Source organism: Osmia bicornis, chromosome 6 (genome assembly GCF_907164935.1).
Source record: "Osmia bicornis bicornis chromosome 6, iOsmBic2.1, whole genome shotgun sequence".
NCBI lineage: Eukaryota > Metazoa > Arthropoda > Insecta > Hymenoptera > Megachilidae > Osmia > Osmia bicornis.
The window spans coordinates 10,773,810-10,801,306 of record NC_060221.1 but is presented as its reverse complement, the minus strand read 5'-3'; the positions used below and the strand labels follow the sequence as shown (position 1 = coordinate 10,801,306).

Sequence of the window (27,497 nt, the reverse complement as noted above, 5' to 3'; positions counted from 1 at the left end):
AGTTTATGAATGTCATATATCTTTTTGTTCTTTCTTAGCTCACTCCCTCAAATGGGGATGCAACCAGTTCCAAAAATTTTCAAGAAAAGAAGGTTGATTATAATCACTATAGTTGATCAGGAAAATTCGTCCTGTGGAAAACTGTGACCATTGTACAGGTCATCCAAATATTGACTGTAGTATACCCGAGTTTTCTTCGCTCCCTAAAGAGAGTGGGGCGCCTTACGATATAAAAGAGAACCGGTCCAAGAGGTAACCGTTCCCACTCCGTCGACTGTTCTCCATCTCTTCCATTCGCCACGCGAGTTTCTTGCATTTCTCTCTCGGTGACCGACTGAACCTCATCGCCTATCGCTCTTACCAATTGTCTGCTGTTCTTTCTTCAGGATCGACATCTCTGTCAACAATGACCAAGGTATGAGACCAATTTCCAATTTGCCGCAATATTTTGACAATCATATGATATCGTTTAATGCCGTCGGGTAATGACCAACATTGCAAATTATAAATACTCGAATAATTAAAAAAAAAAGAAAACATTATTTTCAATAATATTATTACAGCAGCAAATTGAAAGCTTGCAATTTAAAATTAAAATAATTAAAAAATATATTATGTTGAATAACATCCTCATTATTGCTTGAATAAGTTTGAATAAGTGAAAAAAGTAAATAGACGAACACTTTAATGGCAAATTGAAAGTTTGTAATTTAAAATTTCAAAATTAAATTATTCTTATTTTAAGTAAATATGTGTCATAACAAATATCCATTTTAACTGCATTCTATTTTTCTACCTTTTTGATGAATTAGACAAATTTGAATAAATATTAAAATCTTAAGATTTTGTAATTATCATGAGAACATTTCGCAGACTTGAAACATTGTAGAATTAATTGTGATCGAAGTAGAATGTAATTGAGAAAGGTTTGCAGTGAAAGTGAAATTTCTGTATGGTTAACGAGTTTTTGATCGTTCTCTTGGATCAAGTATGTGGCGATTTCGACATGTTCGAGGAGACTGTTAAGGAATTTCGTACTTGGAGGAGATTTCAGTTTCTACAGTGTTTGAATCAAATAAATTTGTCGATTTATTGAATATTACGGAAATCACCAGTAGCCACTATTACAAACTTAATATACCCAAATAATTAAAAAAGGGGGGAGTCATTTTAAATGGCATTTAATATTTTACTAATAATGTAAAGCGTCAAACTGAAGGTTTAGATAAAAAATTAAATAATAAATAATATTATAAATAAATTAAATAATATTTGTAGTAAATGATATGTTAATTAATTCGTTACATTAAACACATTTTTAAATGTCAACCGTTGAGCAGCGCAAGCCTGGGCTAATCATAATCCAAACTTACAAAATATACGTATACGAGAATATTAACCTAAAGTTAAATATGTAATTCTTAAACGAAAGAGTTTAATATTTTAAAAGAATAATTTTTTAAAGGAGTAGTATAAAATTTAAAGAATGAAAATAATATGAAATACGAAATTACATTAAAATTGTGGTTTTCTCTGTAATCCGCCATCTGAGGATTAAAATATATTGAAAATTATGTATATAAAATTTTAAACATTGTCATCGATGTACACCTCCTGTTTTATAATGATAACTAAATTTAATTTTGTCAGTTTTTTAGAATTACTCTATGTATGCAGTTTCATCTCGGATTACTGCAAATATGCCCAAAAAATTGTTTTGACATAGAGCAAAATTACCCAATATTTTTCCAAGTTCATCCTAAAATTGTTTTAGTGGAATTAAACCGGTGCGAATACATTAATTTAAACTCTCCATTTTGTTACAATTGTTTCAAATAATTTTTATATATTCTAACATGGTAATTTGTGTCATTATTGTGCACTGCCAGCATACTTCAAATAGCAGAAGTAACTGAAATCAAAACTGTTCTTTTATCAATAATAATTTCAATTTTGCAAAAAAATCAGAATTACATACTTAAAATTAGAAAGTACTTCCTCTTTTAACTTTGAGGTAGTTGAGATTTACAATTACTTGTATTGTGTTTTATAAAGAAGAAATTTCACTTTCCCTTTTTGAAGAAATTAAAGGCAGCTGTAATTTATTCAATATTCGTAAATGAAACATAGAACTTTTTAAGTAAAGAATTAAAGTTAGAAACAATTACAATTAAAAGTAACTATTTTTACAGAACTATCTCAAAAATTTATGTTTTTCAATCACTTTCTATTAAAGTAAACATAGTTTCTTTACGAAAGTCATTTGAACTAATTTTCTGGCAGTCCCAAATCACCGCTTTCGAGTGTCGTTTTCTACTATAGCGAAAGTTCTTCATTTTAAGCTAACATTTCGAAATTTCCTTCGAACATTCTAATTGACATGTCGTTCTGTTCAACGATAATAAATACAGCATCACGATTTTCTGTTAGGAACAATTTAACCCTTGTTACAAGTTAAAAGAATATACTATTTATTCTTTTTTACAAACGTGGAAAAGGAATAGTAAACGTGCTTGCAGTTTTATTCAAAAAGAAAGAAAGAAAAAACACTCATCTAAATGAAAGTTATGATGATACGTCTATAGTCTATAGTCACATTACGTTTTAATACGGTTTATACATCTTTTTTATAATACATATGTATTCTATACTGTTATGGTTACTAATGATTCAAAGTGTTTGTCAGGAACATACATATATTCAATTATAATTAAAAAATTTATTCTTTGGCTTAACAGTGACGTAAGATAAGAGTGAAAATTTTTTCGTAATCTTTTAATTTGGCTTCAAATTCTTGCTGGAAAAGTTTTATGTACCTTTTAGTTTTATGTGGAAGTGCCACAGTAGAAACAGCCATTATTAGCAAGACACACGATAACAGAAGTTATCAACCATTGGACAGCGTAGCCTGGATCGATCATGACCCAAACGAAACATGTACAAGAATATTACATAATCTTTATTAATCCCCTTTTGGGATACAACGGAGGATCCCGCTTCGCCTTACAATGTCCTATGCCATTTCCGCAAAACATCCCTAATGCCTGCCTCCTTTCTCTATTATCCTCCCTTCTTTCTTTCTCTCTCTTTCTCCTCTCGCTTCCAAACCCTATTTTCGCCATCCCTCCGCCTCTCCCATCTTTACATCTCACCGCTCCGTCTTTTCTACCCATATCTCTACTCCCTCTCATTCATTTCCGGGACTGTTGATTCCGCCGTTCTCTCCCGTTCTCTCACCCTCTCTTCATACCCCCATGCTCTCCTCCCACCCCTCAGCCTCATCTTTTCTATCTTTAACTCCTCCCTCGTCATATACCCCGGTGTCCATAGTTCTGCCCCCATCACCCACTTGAAAAACCGTTCATGCATTCTTTCCCTTTCCTTCCACCTCCAAATTTCGATCTCATACCCAGCCATCGTCCCCTCCAAATAATCTTTTTTCCAGACCCCATATGACTCTCATCGCTCCTACCGCTTTCCTACCCCTATCCTTCACCTGCCCACCCTGTTTTTCGTTCCTTTGCACCTTAAATATACATCCCCCCCCCCCCATTACCATCTCCTCTGCTTCTTTCCGCCTCCCCCTTTTTCGAAACCCATAACTTTTGACTTATGCACGTTTAGCACCAAATCGCGTTCCCTTAAATTGTCATTTGCCAGCAGTACTGTGCAGCTGTGTCGTGCACATATGCTAGACCATAGAGCCTCTTTCCTCCTATCTCCATTCTCCCTTCCCCCCTCTTTTCCATTCTTTCTTCTACGTTCGCTATTGTTACGTATCCGTCTCGGAAATTTCCTTATATGGTGTTACAAACCCTTCTCAAGAAATTTCCTTATATGGAATCGGAGGTGTGCACCCGACACCAACCGTCTTCTAGAAAATTCGAGACCAACGCAAAGCAAAGGCGCGGTCCTACGGGTCACGTAGAGTCAGTCCCCACCACTCTTTTTACTCTAATTTTTGAGTATAAAAAGGGTGGCAACAAGGACACCTCGGGTCTAGTTGAAGTCTAGAATCAGTTCGATACATGTCAGTACGTTCTTTTACGGATAATCTCTGCAACGAGAAAACTCAGCGAGATCGGGTATTCAAGTCCCTTTCAAGCACTCAGTAACTATACAGTACGTTGTCTGTTGTTAAGCATTATTCTAATCGTTGTAGTCCGCCCCCGTTTGCTCGCGTTCGTGAAAACCGAGAAGGATTAGATTCTCGCTTCGCGGAATCGAAACTAAACTTTATTTATTCAATTCATTTAAACTTGCAACTTAGAGTTTAATTCATTGAACACCGCGACAATTACACATAACAATTGTAAGGTCCCGGAATAGAGAATAAACTCGTATTATTTTAACTTATATTGACTATTATATTTCTGGACTAGTCAATTATATTGACTAGTCCAGAAACCCACTAAGGTGTACCTTTACCGCTCGAAGTACATCAGTTACAATGAAGTTACGAGACCTAATACTAACATTTCCTGCGGCTCCCTACGTTAGCCATACGTAGGTTCGTCCTCACTTCTTCACCTTTCCTGAGGCTCCCTACGTTAGCCATACGTAGGTTCGTCCACCATAGCCAACCTCCTGGAGCTCCCTACGTTAGCCATACGTAGGTTCGTCTCGACGTCTACTTCCTTAGGCTCCCAGTGTTAATAACAACACTGGTCAAGCCATTAACAATTACCATAACCGAAATTAAGCCCCGGCAACGCAGCCGCCCCCTCCGGCTCGTAACAATATATTGCTTTTTAGGAAAGTTATAGTGGTATAAATAGCACTTCGAAAATTTTAACAAATTTTTTCAACTTTGTAATGTTGCATGGAGTAAGCAAAATTTTTTTAACAAATTATATTTGTATCAGTCGAAAGCGGTTACCTTTCTCTGTAAAATTAGTATCTGTTAATTGTTGTACGATTTTCGTCATTAATACCTAGAATAATTTAAGAAAGAAAAAAATGGGCAAATTTTAAGTAAAATTACTATTATGCTGATATCATAGAACAGAAAAGTGAAAGCTTAAATTTAACAGTTAAATATTATAACAAGACCATTCGTCCCGCAATTTTACACAATTTTAAACAATCTTTGTTATAATGTGTCTTACTATTTGTGTCTGTTCCCTCTGTACTAGTCACAGTGTTGAGATTATTAGCACTAGAATTATCGAAAATTAGCATACATTATGTATACACCTATTACGATTGAAGTGTTTGAAATAACTGTGCCTAAAGGCTTAAAAAAACGATCTCCAAGAAAAAGATGTACACTCGTGATTAAATCAGGTTTCCCCAGGAAAAATGACGACGTTCCGGGTTCTCGCTTTTCCCCATAGGCATACCTGGGAAAAATGATAATGTAGAGAAGGAGCCTCACACGTAAACATTTACGCCAGAAAATTTCTTAGCTATATACTAAATGTTATAATATTTAATTTTGTTTCTAAATTACTTTTAATAGTAATATCGTGAAAATTAAGAATTTAAAAATTCCTGCTTTTCCTATATCGTCATTCTCCCTAGAGAACATACATTCAAATACATCCTGCATTTTTTCTATACTTTCTTATATAAGATATCATAAAATTGGCGGTCTTTACTTTTACGAAAGGAAGACGATTCATCGTGCAAAAATAAATTTCAGTTGTAGGGTAAAATTGTCCCATGGAAAGTTTCATTTTCGAGAAAACGGATGTTAAAAATTCCTCAGGTAAGGAAGAACGGAATCAATAATTGGAATATTTTATCCAGTGCTGCTATTTATAAATGGATTTTTGAATCGCTTTTGATGTTCATAACAAGAGTTAATATTGAGTGTGTAGTTAATGGAATTTTTGTGCATCCGTAAATTTAATAATTAACCACTTGTCTCATAATTTCGAGTCACACTTGTAAAACAATTTACAATTCAAATATGACAAAGGTAGTTCGCATTTTTATTCAAGTTTAATTCTAATTTTATTTTGCACCGTCAAAGTTCGTTAAAAGTAAAATGTGACTAATATTTCAATCTTTTTTGTCAGTCTTAACTGTAATAGTGAGCATATAAGTCTAACAAGCTTAATTAAAACAAAGTATTAAAACAAAGGATTAATTAACTATTAGTGAGTTTCATTATAGTGTGTTTGTGAACAATGTCATATTTTACTTACTATAATACACAGGTATTATAATTTTAATTTTATAAAGAAATATAGTTTTAAAGAATAAAAAAATATTTCTCTACTCTAGGAATTTATTTAAAATGGAATTGTGCAATACTGAAAATTGTTAACATTATATAAAAAAAAGTTGCACAACTATAAATGTTTAAAAGCTATAAAACTTTATCATTGGCGTAACTCACATCTTTATCTGAGCGGGACAGGTCTCTTAAAAGTTTTAAAATTTTAGTATTTTGTAAACCAGGAATTTTGTAATTCTGAAATTTTTAAGATCAAGAATTCTGATAATCTTTCAATTTTTAATTTTTAGTCCCACAATTTTTTAGTTTTGAAGATTTGTATTTGTGAAATTTTGAAATTTAGGAAATCTGAAAGTATACAATTTTTGAATTGTGAACTTTGGAAATTTTGGAATTTTGGAATCTTAAAATTTTTAAATTGTAAAGGATCACATTTTTGGGAAGGAGCCAGTTCACGTTTTTAGAGAGAAGTGAGAGAGTGGCCCACCTTGACTTCTACTTATTTACTTCGATAGACTTCATAGCATATTATTTTATGTAGCAGATTTGCAACATAATGTAATAAAGAGTTAAATTTCTGAGATTGCTTGATTTAACTACTAAATAGCCAAACAATCTCTTTCGTTTTTTTGGGGGTCAAACTACAAACATTTTACAAATGGAAAAACGCATAACGTACACAAACAAAATGAGTATCAAATAACCAATAGCATTGTACATATACCTACTTTGAATAACTAGAAGGTATTCATAAGAAACAAAAAAACTAAACAGCCTCTACTTGTGAATGTCAAGGGTGTTCTATTCGGTAGCGCAATCAGGTACCCCTTATTAACAAATTAAAAACCTGTTTTTCAATAAATATAAAAATATTTTCAAAAATTTCAGAAAATATTGCAGAACATATTTTCACGATACTGATGTATTATATGCAATAAAAAATTGTTTAACTCTCCATCGGGCAACTATGGTTGCGCCACTAGTTCCATCACATTATAACGTAAAATGACATGTGGATAAAATGAGACCAATACCGACTTAATTGGAAAACTGATGCATCCACCATATTCCCCAAATGTTACATCATTGCCCTGTCATTTGTCCCATTCATTGAACAATCTCTTTCGAGGATAACAGTTCTAAACCTTGACGATAGGAAAATCCATCGTCCGTGTAGATGGATTTTCTGCTTTCGAAGGACTTCTATCACAACGGCATTCGTGACCTTCCATCATGTTGACAGAAGGTTTTTGATGACGACGCGACGCGAGGCTGGCTATTTCTTATGCTACGCGTATCATTTTCTTCAATGTCTGCTATTGTAAAATGTCGAGTCTAATTTCAATAGAACTTTCCTCGTTACCTAATAATTATTATGAATATAAATCTTCGAATATGTTTAATCTTCTGAGAAAGCACTGAACGTATTCCGAAGTTTTATAAGAAATTGTTTTGCCTTTTTGTGAAAGGTTAAAATAACTCACGACTATGGTACACAGAAATTGTAGAAAAAAAAGAAAAACAAATATACTAAAAGTCAAAGAAAATTTCAGAAAGTGTGTTTTTAAAATGAACAATTACCTATTTAAAAATATTTCAAATAGATTATTTTGATTCTTTGATAGTGCTGATATTAAGAATTACTTTTCTAATCTAATATTTCAGTTTTCTATTTTAAAATGCGACTGTAATTTTTCTTTCTTCATTTTTTAAATTATGGATTTCAAATTTTGTACCGAGTCATTCGTGTACCACCATAACAATCAACGTATAAACATTACATTAACGGTATGGAACAGCAAAATAAATAGTTAAGTAAAAAAAAAAATATAATTTTAAACGTAAATATTTTTATTGCAACAATGATCTCGTTAATAATGAATTCAATTCATTTTTCTCTTTTTGCAATATCACATCATATGTACGTTTCTTAAGGTTTCAGTTTATTATAACTAAGAATAAATAATTTCATTTTTTCTTGATATAAGTACAATCATTATATCTGACTTTTACCCACCAAAAACATTCTATTTCATATTATATATACCTTGTTTACCATTCCTTGAATCTATTCTACCATTCACGTAACAGTAGAACAAATATAATCAGTGATTTCAGTACTATTTAGTAGATTCTCTACTTTTTATTGCATCACTTACCTCTTCTTTTGAAAAACAAGGTCTAAAATTACAATGAATGTAAATGCTCGTTCAACTACGAAGAAGAGGAAACAAGAAATAATTATTCGATTCTCTTTTTAGAAAAGATCATCAAAGGATTAAATACAATAGAGATATTATTTTCGAAGAGTAATCATGCTTATCTTCCTCGAATTTAATTTGCTTGAGTTATAGTTATTTTAATATTGAACAGAATGATTTTTAATTAATAACTGAAAGGTTCATTCATCCAATATGTCCAGCTTACAAACTTTTTTCTTTTAACAAGATCTTCTGCTAACTTTTCTGCTTAATTTTTGTATTTTAATTAATATTTGAAGGGTTTGTCCAATGGATCTAATTTTTTTTTTTTTTTTTTTAACAAAGTCCATCTTGTCAATTCAAACTTTTCAATATAATTTATGCTAAATATTTTTATTACTGCATGTCTTAGTAGATTTTAATACAAGTAATTGTAGAAACAGCTTTCATGTCATAAGATTAAAAAGAAAGCAGTTTCGAATGATTGGTCGATCCACTAGGTTCCACTGTATGTGACCGAGTATCTGATTGCTCTGTCACGTCCACGACTGGCCTTTCAATCGTGTTGCCCAATTTCAGGTTTTCCCAAGGACGGTCTTTGGCAATCCGCTCGTTTCTATGGTGCGCCACTTGCATGCCTCTGTTTACGTTTGAAAAACGAGCACGAATTTACTTTTTCCGTTACTATCTCTATTATCCACTGTGAAATTATTTGAGTAACGTAGTTTCATAAATAGTAGCTTGTTGTAGCTGAAATAATTTCATTCGGTTTATATTTTAAAAAAAATGCAAAATTAAAACAAAAGAGTTTCATATATTGGAAGAGTAATTTTTTAAGGAACAGTGTAAAATTTAGAAAATTAAAATTACATTAAAATTGTGTAATTCGGTATTTTCTTTAACACGTGGACTGCAACGCGAAGTTATTGAAAATTTTATTAGATATTTCTATTTTTAACACATTTTCTTTATTATTTTCAAGGTATTTCGTTATTTCTATTATTCATAATTTGCAGTATTTAGTGCAAATATTCCTAATTAGGTAAGTGAAGAAATTCCTAATAATACGTATGATAGATTTTTATGGAAGTATCACCCATACAGGTATGAGTAATATGGCAATCAATATGTTAACTTTAGCGGAGTAAGAGCGTAGCACGGAAAAGTATTTCCTGTTTTACGGACACAATTTTGAGAGAAACGCGTAATGATTATAATATTCATATTCAGAAAAAGTATATCTAACGTGATACATGGCGTTTTATAAGAATAATTGTAAAAAACTTTTTCTATCGAAATCTATTTTTTATAAGATTTTAAAAGTCAAATTGCAAAATTGCGCTTTGTACGGGGCTGAGTAATTGTATAAAGAAAGACATCTTAGGTAACAAGAAATAAATCAAAAAAATACCTCTCCAGCGTTGCCTCTCCAGCTATTATTGCCTCTCAAAGACAAGAGCATACATGAGACACAAGGATTATTCAGAGTAACGGTGAACTGGGACTTACATTTTTACGGGGAGATTGCTGACATGACGGACTTTTTGATAGAATATAGGCCCTAATTTTAATTAATTAAGTCCCCAATCCCTATAGGTCCACCGAGAAGTTGTCTGAATTCTCGAAATTCAATCCGCCCTGCTCCGGAGTTTCTCAGTTTTTCCGCATGAGGCCCCCAAGATCATTTCAAAGTTAGGCTGTCACTCCCATTGACCCTTAAAAACATTAATGAAAGGTTTATATAGTTATTTTTATCAAACTTTAAACTGTAAATTGATATACCATACCATAAATACCATTCTGCAATATTTTGATATTATAAAATCGCATCAGACTTTCTACATGTCGAAATTAGCCATTAGTACACCCTGATAGGAATTTCGTAGCTTTATAAATTTAGCACTTTCGCTTTATGTCTGGTGAATTTTATTGCAGACAAATTTCATAATTTGTAACTCTAACTGTTACTTCATGACTATTACAAAAACTGCACTCTTTCTACTATAACTTATTTTGTCAATAGTACAGGTGAAAGAAAGTTTAATAGAAACAGATAAAATCAAAGTGGATACATTAGTCCTTTCTAAAATTAATCTGTTTCCGATTATCGCTGGTTTCCATGCAGTGAGTTGTAAAAATATTCATAATCCCTACTTAATGACTGGTCATGTATGGTACTTGCTGCGTAAGAGACTAGAGATTTTTCTTATGAACCATTGAACAGAGAAGCCTGGGTCAATCGTGCCTCCATACTTACAAAACAAATACAAAGATATTAATCTGAAGTTAAATGTATAATTTTTAAACGAAAGAGTTTAAACGAAAATGAAATTAAAATTGAGGCTTTCTCTCTGTGGTTCACCGTCCAAGGGTTAAATATTTTAGATGCTTAGTACAATCATTCGGGCCCTTTATTATGAAAGTGAGGTTAGCACATTTTCATGTGGATCACAAAATTTTATATTAAAATTTTCATATCAAATCAAATTTTTTTTCAAAAATGGATTTGCCTTATTTTCGTAATGAATGGTTCAATGTTTCATTGGGTGTTTCTAAAATGTATTTGAACAACGACTAACATTTCAGCAGGATAACGATCCTCAGCATATAAACCAAGTTGCAAAGCAACAGTTGTTATACGAGGCACTTAGAACGAAAGAGATACAAGCATTGGCATAATGAGGATTTTTTGGGGGTAGGCTTTTACAAATTTTGAAAATTTAAAATTATGGAATTTTGGAATGATGAGGGAAGCCAGTCCATATTTTTGAAAGGACCAGGTCTATTCTGCCCTCTACCTCTTTACGCCAATGGATGCAAGTGACATTCCTACAAATTTTTGAATTAAGAACAGAAATAGTTCGTTGAATCGTTAAACATAATGTTAGAAATAAACAAAGTAAAAAATGAAGATGTCAATTGCAACTCTTTAATTTTTAAGTGCCTCATATAGCACCCTATATTTATTTATAACACTTTCTTAAAATTCTGATGTTAATTCGATGAAGCACATATGGACAGAAATGGAAACAAGAATGAAAGAAATATGAAACAAATAAAGAAAGAAACGTTAAAGTGAAAACTATTGATGATTTGAAATAATATAAATAAGAAATACATGTACATACATATATTAAAAATAATTCAGAAGTTACAAGTAGACCTATCAACTAATAACTATTAAGATATGTATATACGTATTACTGTATACCGATAATACGAGTACGAATTTTATAAAAGTTTATTAAATCAAAGTTTTTATCACACTAAAATGTTTTCTATGGAAGTTCAGTAGGTTTTTCCGATCTGAGTTTTTAATTTAAAAAAAAGGGTTTACTTTTTCCTTTTTATCTCAATCTATATTAAAAGGTGTTAACGAATCATTGGAGAGTAAACATTGAATGTTCACCACCTTTTAAAGTGGATTAGAATAAAAAGGGGAAAGAGAGTATAAAACTGTTATTTTTTTATTAATTCTTACCTGCAAAATTTATATTGAATGATAATTTACAAAAAAATTAATCAGCATCTTATTTTTTACACAAAATGGGGAATATTATACATGTTCATCTCGAAATTGAGACGACATGAATAATTATGCAACTCACTATGTAAGGATTACCTAATAATAAATTGCTGGAAAAAAGTGCTTGTTCATTAAGTAACACATAATCGAGTAGTGTGAACTTTCGTTCACATGTGGATCGAAACGTGGAATTCGATGTGGAAATATTTTGTGAGTCATTGACTTACAGTGATGGTTCAGCAAACAGTAAAACAACCTATAGTTTCTAAAGTAAACCCAGTGGCGTAACTAGGATTTTTTTCCAGAATATGCCAGGTCCCTTAGTGATTTTCAGATTCTGGAATTTTCAAGATCTGGACTTTCAAAATTTTTAAACTGAAATTCTAAAATTTTAGAAGCCTGAAAATCCGAAACTCCGAAATTTTTGAATTTTGGTATTTTAAAATTTCAAAATAGTTTGAGGACCAATCCAAATTTTTAAGGAAGAGCTGCTCAACATTTTTGAGGAAGCCAGAACCACCTATCTATATACCAATGAATGAACTATAGTGTTGTAACTTTGAAATAATATATCAAGTTTCCGTTTTAAATAGTAAACTTCTTTTTAAAAGAAATTAACATGTAAATTGGACTGTTTCGCAAACAGTTTATGTATGCAAACTCATTATCGCGTTTTTTTATAGAATTCTGATTACAAATTTTCAAATCTTTTTCTCCGTCACCCTTAGTTTCAAAAAAAAGCACAAGGCCATAATACTATCCTTTCCTCTACCTAAATAATAAGTATTGACAGTTATTACGTGTTATTATAAAATAAGTTTTAATAAAAAATACAACCAACTTCAAAATGCGCTAAAAAGTATGAAATAATTTCTATTTCATTTTTACCAATATTTCACAGTTGTTAATAAAATTTATTTAATCTTTAAATAGTATACTAAATACATTTCAACCTTTTTGGAGGCGGCACAAAATTAAAAACTTTTCTTCTACTCGGAAGATCCTAGTTCAGGGGTTGGTAATCTATAACACGCCGGTTATCGAATGATCCATTTGATAATTTCAAGTTAACAATATTCAACGAGAATCAACATAACAATTGTGAATTAATTACAATTAACTACGCTGCCAACTTCTAATACAATCGTTACAATTACAAATGTTTTCAGACGTACCTATAACGTTCTCCATTTTTTCTTACGACTTATTAATTACCAAGTTCGCCATACCACAATCAAATTGTTATTGGCAGCATCGTATATTCAGGTATTTTTAATTTTGCGCCGCCTCCGAAAAGGTTGAAATGTATTTAGTATACTATTTAACGATTAAATAGATTTTATTAATAGCTGTGGAACATTGGTATAAATGAAATAGAAATTATTTCATACTTTTTAGCGCAGTTGTATTTTTTGTTGAAAATTATTTTATTTCACACTTTTTAGTGGAACAAACAGTATTTGTAGGACGCCGTAAGGTGGTTTACGATTCTTATTGGATAATTACAATAACAATAGTTATTAACGATAACAAGTTCCATACATTTTTGCAAGTGGAATATCTCCTATTATGCCGGGTCTACACTGGGTAGAAATGTTCGCGAACAGTTCTCGAGCTGTTTGCGAGCTGTTTGCGAACAATTCGCGAACAGAATTCACACCTAAGCTCATTGTCAGACATAGTTCGTGAACAGCTCGCAAACGGAACGCAAACGGTTGCACAATTGTTCGCTGGCTGATGACGGTCGCCAAATTCAACAGAAATATGTTACAACGCGTCCAGACATGTTTCGAGTTCGCAAACAGACCCTTTAATGTACCGCCTCCTTAGCGAACAGTGTTCGCTGTTCGATGACCAGTTCGCTGCAACCTGCTCGCTGTTCGCGAAAGTGTCCACATTGCCGGCGAACATGGTCCGCGAGCTGTTCGCAAACTGTTCGCGAACAGCAGTGTAGACCCGGCATTAGATGTAAAAGGTTTCATCGCGATCAGTACATTCCCCGCAGTCTAAACGCCGAAAGATATAAATGAAGCATTACGTTTTTTGCGGTAAAAGTCGCTAGGAATGAAAAAGTTCAAAATATTTTTTTTACGGGACCAATCGAGAGTTATATTCTACAAGATGCAAAAAGTTTCGTTCCGATCCATCCGTCTCAGAGTAAGCGGTAAACATACACTAAAAAAGAAAAAAATATATATACTGATCGAATTGAGTAACCTCCTCCTTTTCGAAGTCAGTTAAAAAAGGCGCGACGCCATCAATTACTTCCCTTGACTCAGAAAAGGAAAAAGTAAAATACAGATTTCTCTCAGTCATCCGTAACCAGGTAGAGAAAGTTTAACATTGAGCAAGCCGACTCTGGTCAGCATTAATTTCTCGCATAAGACCGATGCGTATCTCGATTATTTGCGCAACCCGTTAAACTGCATGTTACACAGTATACTTGTAACAACTTTGCAACAAATATCGTGCTTAATAATCTCCATCGAAATTGAACGTTTATTTCATAGGCGATTTTGAACCACCTCTGTTACCTCTGCTATGATACATATGTATCATAGATCTTTTATATGTACAATTTACTGTATATTTACCATCAACAAACACGTCGAAACTTTATGCAAACAAAACTGGAATGCATCATGGCAAAGCTATGAATATAAGCACTCTCGATAAGTTAACTCTCAGATGACAGACCACGGAGAAACCTGTAATTTAAAATTAAATCCTGTTATTAGGTAATTATAGTTGCCTCACTGGTATGAGATGTTTTCTTACCAAAAAAATCGATGCTTAAAATTCATCCATAAATTAATAATCAATTGCTGACGATTTAAATTACGATTCTTTTTACAATGATCCCCGTTTGCCGTAAAAAGTTGAATTATCTCACAAATTACAATTGAATCTACTTTTAAAGCAACAGATTACAGAAAGGAGTTAGAGAGTTAGAGAGCTTAGGTATTTTATTCTTTCCTATTATTTATCAAATATTGAAATGTCTTTGAAGAGACAGGAAACAATGTATTTTCCAATTAATTGCGTAAGTGATTGTTTTGCATACAAAATTGCATCAAATAGTATAATTAACGTACTTAAGATCGCGATTCAATGTCTGATTTGATCATATTTGACATACCCGTTGCAAATCAACTTCCTTTCTAATCATAACTAATTGATCATTTCGCAAACATAATGCCATTACGAAAAGCAATCCTGTTAATAAAACTGTTCCTTTAGAATTACGATCGATAAAGTTATTAACAATCATTTTCTATAGTAAATTTCTCAATTTGTAAATAAATCTAAAACGCTATGCAAACCTATGTTATTAGTATTTTATCTTTAATACGTATAAAATATTGAAATGTGAAATTTTCACCTAAAAATATTAAAATTTTAAACTTATAAATATTTAAAAGATTATTTTGTGTATGTATTATACAAATAACTTAATGTATGAAAAAATTTTAACATTTTCATTTATTATATTTACGAAAAAAACGCTTAAATAGTTCCGAATTTTTCAGTAAATTAATTTTGAATAATACATTGTACAAAAATTAAATGTAGGGAATTATTTCAAAACAAAGTAGTACCTGCTTTTGAAATATTAATTTATATTAAAAAATTTTTATTTCAAGCATTTTTAATTTTTTTAATTTTTTATATTTTTTGGATTAATTTTTATCGGGTACCAAAATTAGTTGCATGGGAAGAAATAATTAACGAAAGAGTTAATGAATCATCAAAAGAAAAATGTCTTTTATAAACTTAACTTTCATCAATTTTCAGATGTTGCTGATTCAACCGACAGAGGAGATGTCGAAGCAGATTCGTGTGGAGCTGAATGAGAATGTAGCTACACGCGATAAAGATGTTGAAATAATCAAGGAATGGCTATCCAAGCAACCACATTTGCCTGCTTTCGATGGTAGTTACATTTTAATATTATTTCTTCTTTACTTCTAAACCTTAGACTGCTTATGTTAATATTACCACTCTATTCCTTCGTCTCAGACGATTACAGGATAATGACATTCCTTCGTGGTTCGAAATTTTCCTTGGAGAAATGCAAGAGGAAGCTGGACATGTATTTTACCATGAGAGCAGCAATCCCTGAATTTTTTACTAATCGGGATATCACCAGACCAGAACTAAGAGAAATCACTAAAATAATGTAAGAGACCTCTTTGAGATTATCAGAAAATATTTCTAAGTCTAAGAAATTTTTACATTATCAATCATATAATCATTAACGATATTAACTCACATCATCATTAATATTAGAATTAGTGTTCAATATACACTTGATTTTAAATTAAAAACAAAATAAACAAATAAATAGATAAAGAATGAAACATAAACCAGCATATACAATAATACTTTGTTTTAACAAAATTGATAGTATGTTTCAATGAAAACATTTTAACTTTGTAATTTAAAATAAACAACCTGAAATTTATCATAGAAGCTTGCTAGTCACAACAAAAAATGACTAATTGTAGTTAAGAGTCAACAGGAATGACAGTAGAACCTCGAGTGTAGTAGAAGTGAAATATAGAAAAGTAATTTACATTCTTCAGATTCAATTAAAACAGAAATGCATAATAATTATGATATTCACACTCAAGAGGAGTACATATATCCATCGACGTAGAGAACGCTTCTTGGGAACAATTGTAAAAAAGAAAATGTTCTTGTACAAAAATGCATGTTTTATAAAATTTTAAAAGCTAAATCGCAAAACTGACTTTGTACACCGCAGTATAAGTCTACAAGAAATAATTTTTGTGGAATTATTCCCACAAAAACTGCACTATGGAACTTCGACGATCATTCTACAGGGTGTCCCAGAAAGAGTATAAGCCGACTAAGGGGGTGATAGTTGGGATGATTCGGAACAACATTTTCCTTTACGAAAATGTTGTTTAAAGATTCGTTTTTGAATTCTTAAGGAAAAGCACTGACCAACCCAAGCGCGCATGGCGTGCGGGCTCAGGGACGGCAGCATCGGCTACGAAAGCCGGGGTTGGCATAAGTTCCGAACGAACAACTTGGCACCCGGCTAGTATAACAGGAGTCATTGGAAAAAGTAAACAAATTGATCTGATTGAACATTTTTATTCGCTGCTTAAAATAAATACATAATATCTTACCACTTGGCATAAAAATGTAAAAAAAGAAATTCTAAGCAGTCTAAGCAACAAATAAAAATGGTTGAAATAAAATGATTAATAAGCGTTTGAATTGGAGGGTAGGTTAATGATGAAAAGTTTGCGAAAAAATTGTTACATTGAAAGCAGGTAACTGTCACTGGATCACTGCGTCGGCCCTAACCACTCGACGAGAAAACACGTGTGGCAGAACAGCTGATTTAAAAGTCGGGTTAATGAATTTGCCTAAATCGTTCAGGATATAGGCTAAGCCCGGTTTCGTAGCCGACGCTGTCGTTCCTGAGCCTGCGCGCTATGCACGCTCGGATTGGTCAGAGTTTTTCCTTAATAATTCAAAAACGAAGCTTTAAATAACATTTTCCTTTACGAAAATTCAGAATCACCCCCGCTATCAGCGTCTTAAGCAGCTTACACTCTTTCTGGGACACCCTGTAGAATGCCAGGTTCGCCACAACTTGAAATCCAAAAAGTAACCAATATCGTTTTGCCAACTTCAGCCAGCCAAAAAAAATAAAACTTGCTACGCAACATCTCATTAATATTTAAAAAAGAACTCGTGACAAAATACAGTTTCTTCAGCTTAAAATCTTTGAACTACGAAATCGCTAAAGGGTATAGCATGATAAGATGGTCAAAAGTGCCCTTGAGCCGATTTTTTTCAGCAATGCACCATTTTATAGCTTATAATAAAAAACCATTGTACACCAAGTTTTAACGCTGTATCTCAATTGGGAGGGTAGTTACAGGGTGAGAAAGAAAAAGTGGTTTTTGTCATATTTTCCCTATATAATGGCAATCAAAAATCTGAAAAAATTTTAGAATATTCTGGCCATGTGTCTTTATGATTGTGAATTTTTTCAGATTTTTAGGTTGCAAATGCTAAGCGTGAAAAATCAAAAACGCAAAGAAAACTCAAAAAATTGAGATTTCGGGTAGAAGCTTACAAAACACTAGATTTTTACTTTCACAGTCGTTAAATATTAGCATGACTGGTGTCCTCAATTTTTTTCAGATTTTTAAGTGTGGTGCGCCGTGTTTAAAAAAATCAAAAACCGATATTTTCGACATATTTCGTGCGATAACATGAGAAATACTTTCAATTTTTACATTTCCTTTACACACTTAGTGCATTATGTGATTTCTAACATTTCTGCATTGGATGAAGCAAGATCTGAATGGAGAGAGTGAAGTTATTGTAAATAATTGAAAATTACGCACGGCATCTCCTAAAATATTCGACAGTTTTTCAATGTTGTTGGTGGCTAAATGGTTAAGGTATCCGAGCGTGGAACCGCTGGAAAGTTCTTTGTCACAGGTTCGCGCCACATAAATGTCCAATCTTTTTTTTCATAAAATCATTTTTTCTTAATTATTAATTACACAAGAATACACACTAATCATTTAATAACGTATGAAAAATATTTTTAAAATATTTTAAAATTAAATGATTAGTGTGTATTCTTGTGTAATTAATAACGTATGAAAAATATTTTTAAAATATTTTAAAATTAAATGATTAGTGTGTATTCTTGTGTAATTAATAACGTATGAAAAATATTTTTAAAATATTTTAAAATTAAATGATTAGTGTGTATTCTTGTGTAATTAATAACGTATGAAAAATATTTTTAAAATATTTTAAAATTAAATGATTAGTGTGTATTCCTGTGTAATCAATAATTAAGAAAAAAATGATTTTATGAAAAAAATAATTGGACATTCATATGGCGCGAACCTGTGACAAAGAACTTTCCAGCGGTTCCACGCTCGGACACCTTAACCATTTAGCCACCAACAACATTGAAAAACTGTCGAATATTTTAGGAGATACCGTGCGTAATTTTCAATTATTTACAATAACTTCACTCTCTCCATTCAGATCTTGCTCCATCCAATGCAGAAATGTTAGAAATCACATAATGCACTAAGTGTGTAAAGGAAATGTAAAAATTGAAAGTATTTCTCATGTTATCGCACGAAATATGTCGAAAATATCGGTTTTTGATTTCTTTAAACACGGCGCACCACACTTAAAAATCTGAAAAAAATTGAGGGCACCAGTCATGCTAATATTTAACGACTGTGAAAGTAAAAATCTAGTGTTTTGTAAGCTTCTACCCGAAATCTCAATTTTTTGAGTTTTCTTTGCGTTTTTGATTTTTCACGCTTAGCATTTGCAACCTAAAAATCTGAAAAAATTCACAATCATAAAGACACATGGCCAGAATATTCTAAAATTTTTTCAGATTTTTTGATTGCCATTATATAGGGAAAATATGACAAAAACCACTTTTTCTTTCTCACCCTGTAACTACCCTCCCAATTGAGATACAGCGTTAAAACTTGGTGTACAATGGTTTTTTATTATAAGCTATAAAATGGTGCATTGCTGAAAAAAATCGGCTCAAGGGCACTTTTGACCATCTTATCCTGCTATACCCTTTGAACCTTTTTATGTTAACATAGCTGTTTGACTATTGCGCTATCGCTGTCTCTTCATGCAGATGAAAAGATACGAAACCCCTAAGTTCAGTTCGGATTTGAGTCATCACTCCTGTTATTAAAGAATATTATATGTTCAGTCTAACATATTCATATATAATATATTCAGTTTTTAGCTGCTTATACTTCAGAATGATAGTGGACCGTCAATTTATTATATTGTGGAGAATCTGCAAGTTTATTGTTATATAATCACATACATGCTTATAGTGCTTATAGTATATGTACTACGTACTTTTCCGTCATTTGCATAGTATTTTAAAAAGCGAATTGTAGAATCTAAAGCCAAAATGTTGGCATAAAGAGAACTAAACCCATAAGTGATTAAAAATAAAACTATATTTTGTCGGAACTAACAATGAATCAGCCAATTTACGATTCACAATTAGTAGACACTTTCGATTAGTGAATATTTAATTTATAGTCATTTATATTTGAAAATGATAATGGACCTATTAATTTCTCATGTTATGAACGTTCTACAGTTTTTAAGTTACACAACCTTGTTTGGAACATTCGACATATAAACAATTGAAAAATGGATATTCGCTAATGGACCTGATTCATTATTAATTTATTGTTTATTCCATCAAAAAACCAGTCCACTATTATTAAAAATATTAAAGAAACGTTTATGTAGTCATTTTCAATAAATCTTAAGCTTCAAAATATGAGATATCAAAATGGTACTTGTACCATTTTGTATAAAAATTGTATACGCGTGTAAATTCAGCATAATCTATAACAATTTTATAATTTGCAATTATAGAGATTATATGTTTGGTAAAAATGTAGTAGTACCATATTAGAAATCTATACCATAATGGAATTCTTTCCTCTGAAATAATCATTTAAAGATAATACTGTAGGGCAGACCTGACTAACTGGTGGCTCACGAGCTACATGTGACTGTTTCCCCCACTTACCTATTTCGCTAAAGAAAATCCACTATTGGTTTGAAGGTGCTGCTCGTACTGTTTCCGAAAAGGTTGAAATGTATTTAGTATACTATTTAACAATTAAATAAGTTTTATTAATAGCTGTGGAGTATTGGTATAAATGAAATATTGTAGAAATTACTTTATACTGTTTAGCGCATTTTGTTAATGCAGCAAGAGGTTTTATTAATAATTGTCACGTAGTTGTATAAACGAAATATAAATTATTTTACACTCTTTAGCGCATCTCGAAGTCTGTTGGATTTTTTGTTAAAAATTAGTTTTATCTGTGAACTTAATTAGATAATGGAGGAATGGTGTGACTAAAGGTGAGAGCATATGACTTGAGGCCAGAAAATTAGCCACTCCTCCTATAGGGCAAGCCTGGGTAATATCATTTCCGCTGTCGTCACGTGACCTCCACTCCTAGTTTGCCGGCTCTCCCACTACTGACCACTCCATATCTTCTTACCGTGCCTTCTACTATACTTTCACGAGATGTTGGAGAGTCAAGGTCACGTTTTCACTCTATTCCACCTCTCTACTATAGACCGATGAGATGTTGGCGAGAGGGACGGCACAGGGACAAAGGGAGCACTTCGCACGCTCCGCCCGGTCCCCACGTTTGATCCTCGCGAAATCCACACCATCCGCTTTTAGCGGCTCGCTCTTACATAGGCGTAGCAATTTCGCATTTCCGAGGAAGACAGTACTATTATTCTTGCATAACTTTTCATGACTGAAAACGTAAATACGGAAACTGTGCTGTATTGTTAATAGAAAACAATTATTTATTCCTTACATATATATATAACAAAATTAAACGTTCTTAATAGACTGAACTTACAGTTTTATAACTACGATTTCAAATTATCCATAAATTGGTTTCCAATATATTGCAAAGATATAGAATTTAAAATGTTAAAAAGGAAAGAGGGTCTTGAAGTAGCAACATGTGGGCTGTTTTGTGACATTTTTATTTGGTTTGTAGATGAAACTCTATAATACGTTCCTACGCCCTTGCTTTAAAGTTCACCGCAACGCAGACGTTGTCTCATCCCACTTTGTCTCGAAGCATCTTTGTCGGGCGACGCGATTAGTGTGTGTGATCGCATCGGCCAATAGCGCCCGATAATCTAGAATGTGTGTGCGTGAGGTGTGACTTACCGACGACGACCAATCGTACCCGAATTCCTCAGCCTAGCCAACATCTCATCGGCATACAGTAGGTACCACACGCATTGCCTCTTTTGGCTACAGCCGGTGACAAAGAATAACTATGAACATATCAGGACAGAGTGAAATAGATTGATTTTTGGGCGTAGCCTCCCAAATAAAATGTCAACAATTAAAAAAATTTCGTAATAGTCGGCACTTTGATTGGAAGGCTACGCCAATGCTGTAAAGTCAATTCTATTTCACTTTGTCTCGATATGCTCGTCGTCGTTGTCCTTTGTCACTGAACGTAGCCAATAACGACATAGCGCACGGTAGCAGGGGAGATGGAACAGAGTGAGAAAGTAAACAATCTGTCTCGTCAACATCTCGTGAAAGCACAGTCACAGTCGACTCTAGTACTGTGCGTTGCAGCTAAGTTGCCGAGCACCAACAAACTGAACCGACAGAGGGGCAAGGGGACTGTGCGTTCGCTCCACCTAATCCCTTCCAGGAGCCCGTAACTTCAGAAGTGAGCGGCCAGATTTCATAGGCGTAAAATTTCCATATTTGCGGAAGATACATTTAACTATATAAACATGCGATTTGTTTCAGGATATTAATGGGTTTTTCATAATACTCGTTCTTGACAACAGTTGTTATTATGCAAAATTTATGGGAATTACATTATGGAAAGTGTAAAAACTCTCCTGTTTTCTTAATAATGTAAACCCCGAATCTACCTCTACGCCAATACATTCAACTCGCCGCTCGCTATCGCTTCATCTCATTCTGTTTCAATGTCTGCCCTTGGCGACGTTCGTCACGCGATAGATTTGTGGATGTAAGGGCCTCAGCCAATAAACATAAAACGTGTTACTGGAGGCAGGTCAATGAATTTGATTGGACGGCAACTTAGCTGCAACGCACAGTACTAGTCATGCTGAACAACGTGGCAACACCGCTCACGTGACAATCGGGAGTCCTATTTTCAAAAACAGAGTCCTGTGCTCGGAATTGTAATTAACGTCTTTTTTAATTAAAAGCTGTAGTAATATACGCTATTTTGTATTAATTATGTATAAACAATACATAAACTTTGTAACTATGGCAAGTAGAAGTGATGTGGTAGTATAAAATTGTTATAAATGTGATATAAATTTTGTGTACTCTCGAAGTAGTTTGGTGTTGTGAAGCATGATATTTGAAATATTTACAGTGGTTTCAAGAAAATTTAGGTATGAAACAAAATGAAACCATCTTTGGATCAAATTGAAACATTTAAGAATTGATAAATGTGTATATAAGTGAATAAAAACCTTGAAACAAGCGAAATTATTGGAACGAAACCAAAGAGGTTATGTGAAGTCCAGAGAGTAGCCGAGAGTCTGACGACGTTGATTGGCTGGGAGTCTGGGAGTCCGGGAGGCAGATAGAGTAGGGTAGATGTTGATATATTCGGACCGGACTCCCGCGGTGTTGCCATTTTCAATTCAGCACGGCTAGTACTAGAGTCGGCTGTGGCACAGTACACTGAGTTGCAATGAACTTGTCGCAGTGAAGTTGGCTCCAGATTTACTGACACATTCACGCCGCGTCGGTGAGACGATGGGCGAGATCGACTCACCGACGCGGCGTGAATGTGTCAGTAAATCTGGAGCCAACTTCACTGCGACAAGTTCATTGCAACTCAGTGTACATATACAAGGACTACCATGCATCTCACAACCCATGCGCGCACAAACTGATGAATGTGGCAACAGCGCTAAAATTCGAGAGATGTAAACACCGTACAGTTAAGTTGGTAATCGACTGAACTGTGGTCCGAGATTCGATTCAGGATACGAGTACATACACTGAGTTTCATCGAACTTGTCGCGACCATAGACATATGAAAATATAGACCGAGCATAAACTGCTACTTTAGGCAAGGGGGGATCTGATATTCGGGGCGAGTAAGGTACTCGTCTGACATCGACTTATTCCGGCAAGACTCGGTAGTATTCGGCTCACATTTCACATGTGTGTATGTACACTGAGTCCCATCGAAGTTGTCGCAGTGAAATTGGCCACACATTCACGCCTCGTCGTCGGCACCTCACCTATCGGCTCACCGACGCGGCCTGAATGTGTTAGTGAACTTGTAGCCAACTTCACTCATCGACGCGGCGTGAATGCGTAATGAATTTGTAGCCAACTTCACTGCGACAAGTTCAATGCAACTCATCGTACGGATGCGAAAAGCCGAACATACCCGAGTCTGCGCTTACGAAAATAGTCGAAGTCAGATGAGTTCCCCCCTTACCGCGATTATTAGTTACCCCTCATACAAAAGCTCGGTCTATATTTTCATATGTCTATGGTCGCGACGTGTGACTCTAACACATATTCACGACGGCAGTCAATTGGCTGCAATCCTTCCTTCGCGTGCCCCTCGTCAATCGGCTCTCCGGCGTGAATATGTGTTAGTTTCACACGCCGCGACAAGTTCGATAAAAATCAATGTATTCGTATCCCGAATCAATTACCAACTTAACTGTACGGATTTTTACATCTCTCGAATTTTAGCGCTGTTGCCACATTCATCAGTTTGCGCACGCATGGGTTGCGAGATAAATGGTAGTCCCTATATGTACACTGAGTTGCATTGAACTTGTCGCAGTGAAGTTGACTACAAATCGGCTCACCAACGCTGCGTGAATGCGTTAGTGAAGTTGGCTCCAGATTTACTGACACATTCACGCCGCGTCGGTGAGTCGATCTCGCCCATCGTCTCACCGACGCGGCGTGAATGTGTCAGTAAATCTGGAGCCAACTTCACTGCGACAAGTTCATTGCAACTCAGTGTACATACACATGTAGTTCTCTTGTTCCCCCTCTCCACCCACGCTGCGCATGGAAAGGAGTCGCATGCGACGCGAGAGTCGCAAGTTGTCCAAACCTGCTGTAAGATGATTCCTTGCCAAATCGATTACTTTTTGATCTCGAAATTAGGAATTTTGTTCCAAATAAAATATATTGTAGTACAAGTCATCATTTTGCTGGTTTCAAATTTGTTTAAAAGCCACCAAACCTTGAAATTTGCAGTTTTTTGCCCATTTCCAGGAAAACGGGCTACACTTACGAATTTTCACTTCAGAAACTATTTTTCCAGTCGAGCTTACATTTTTTTTTTTTTTGTTTAATCAAGTTAAATTGGACTAATATAAAACAATTTTTCTGTCACAAGAAATTAATTGTTCAACATTGAAAATTATAAAAAAATTCCTTGGTAATGGGCTGGGGGTTGTTAAATTAAAAAGTAACAAAAATGCTCATATTCCTTGAAAAACCTATGAAACTTTATTCCCAGTCTTTCATGTAATATTCATTCTTCCAGACAAATGCCTCCATTACCAGGTTTGACGAAAAATGGCCGTCGCGTGATCACGATGAGAGGAATAGACAAGGACTTTCCAACCCCGAACGTAGCCGAAGTAATGAAGTTGGTTCTTATGATCGGTGATGTGCGTCTGAAAGAAGAATTAGTTGGCGTCGCAGGCGACGTTTACATGTTGGACGCAAGCGTCGCGACACCAGCTCACTTCGCCAAATTCACGCCTGCTCTGGTAAAAAGTTTCTCATTTGCGTTCAAGAGGCTTATCCGGTGAAACTGAAGGAGGTGCATGTGGTGAACGTCAGTCCAGTAGTTGACAGCATCGTTAATTTCGTGAAACCATTCCTCAAGGAGAAAATACGCAACAGAATCTTTATGCACAGCGACATAAAAACACTATACGAGTATATCCCTAGAGAAATATTACCGACTGAGTACGGTGGTGATGCTGGCCCCATTCAGGCTATTCATGGTTAGTTGACAATTCATCTCTCTTGTGTCATTCAATTAGTACAATTAATTAATTAAAAACTGTTTATTTTTTAGAAACCTGGTTAAAGAAACTGGAAGAATATATACCGTGGTTCGCAGAACAGGAAAATATAAAGCGAACGAAGCTCTTCGACCAGGAAAACCAAAGACTCATGATGATTTATTCGGTCTGGATGGATCGTTCCGGCAACTGATGATCGACTAAAGCCAGAAAAATCCACGAATTTGTGATATTTTCGAGCAATGTTTTATATCTCGGTGCTAAGGAGGAATAAACGTAGCTGAAAGAAGAGGACACATCAATCTGTAAATCTTTAGATGCTTCTACAGGATGATTCTCTCGCTACGCAAGACAAAAGCCGTGCCGCATAATGGAACCCCTGCTGTTCCGTTTCTTGTCTTTGTCTCAGCCATAAACACACACAGAGCAGTCTTGGGTCCGGCGATATGGCCCCTGGGTCTGTTTACCCGCAAAAACAGCCCGGTTCGATTGTGCGACACGGCTTTTATCTTGCGTAGCGAGAGAATCACCCTGTATGTACACTTCAGTGCGACATAGCCTACTTCTAGGTTAGGCTTTGGAGACTTGCGGCTTGCGAACCGTATGCGACTATTTTCCCCACTTCTGAACGACTCCTACTATACACATTCGGAGTCTGGGAGGAAAGGGGAAACTCTGAGTTTATATACAGGGTGATTTTTTTGCAGCCGGACACAAAGGAACTGACGACAATGAACCCCTTGACCGCACTATGAAGAGGTCCTCATTGTCACGTGCCAGCGGGGACCTAACCGGGCTGAGACGACTCTGTGTGTGTACGTGTGTGTGTGTACGGACCTCTTCATAGTGCGGTCAAGGGGTTCATTGTCGTCAGTTCCTTTGTGTTCGGCTGCGAAAAAATCACCCTGTATAGGAGACATGGTAAGAGAATGTGGAGTAGTTAATAAATAGGGAAACCTGCAGACTAGTAGCGGTGGAGGTCGCATAACGACAGTGGTGAAAATGTTGCTCGGGCCTGTAGCTCAAAGTAGGTAGAGTGAGACGAGTCTCTTACCACTTGTCTTCAATTTTGGAAGAGCCAATGCAGCTTAGCATGTTCGAGTCGAATGTAACAAGCGCAGCTCGGCTGAAATAAAAAACTCAGGGACACGTGTTGTTCGACCCAATTTAATCATTAATCATCCAATGCTTCAGGCCATTGAATATTATATACAATATTTTCACGTCTTTTCATGACTTCTTAAAAATCGCGGCCTCTCTGTTAGTCTCTACAGAAGTCTCCAGCCTCTCTGTCTATGTTAAGTTTGGGTGTACATGGTTAACCCCTTAAACATTATGGTTTATCACTGAAAGTACGGTCTATAGTACCACGAATTTTTCACCTTTAACGTATATTCCGTCACTGTAATTATTTGAGAAAATTTTGACCCTAAATACCACTGTTATTTCGTAAGAATTAGAAGGATTAAAAATAATATCGCATCTTCTTCAACTGAACTGCCTTATCTAATTGTGGATTCAAAACATTTGAGAAAAATTATGAAATCATGCAAATTAAACTATTTCTAAATGTGTATAAAATATGTTGGGCATTATAACTTCACTTGAAATGTAAACAGCGTATCAAAGTTCATATATTTAAAAATATTTTTAAAAAATGAAAAATGGTAGGTAGGATACTTTAACCTTAACTAAAGAGAATAGTATTATACAAATATACATGTTACGCATAATATTGTGTTTGAATAATACACAACTTTTTTAAATTGTACATAAAAAGAATGATAATATAATTATGAATATACACTACCGTCAAAAAGTTTGGAAACAAAGAAATTTAAATAAATAATTCAACTGCATTGTATAATATAAAATATATACTTCACCTATATAGTAATATAGAAGAGAACAGTATTAGAATTAAGCAAAAGAATACAATTTAGAA

General features: G+C 34.2%; 1 protein-coding gene across 1 annotated transcript; it reads left to right on the top strand.

Moving 5' to 3' along the window:
* Window positions 1–278: 278 nt before the first annotated feature.
* Window positions 279–26,280, top strand: LOC114881179 (alpha-tocopherol transfer protein-like). The gene is given in 7 exon segments (XM_029197879.2): window positions 279–415; window positions 15,707–15,845; window positions 15,932–16,091; window positions 25,063–25,289; window positions 25,292–25,531; window positions 25,606–25,659; window positions 25,662–26,280. Coding segments are annotated over 7 exon segments (924 nt in total). The 5' UTR covers window positions 279–406; the 3' UTR covers window positions 25,757–26,280.
* Window positions 26,281–27,497: the final 1,217 nt, after the last annotated feature.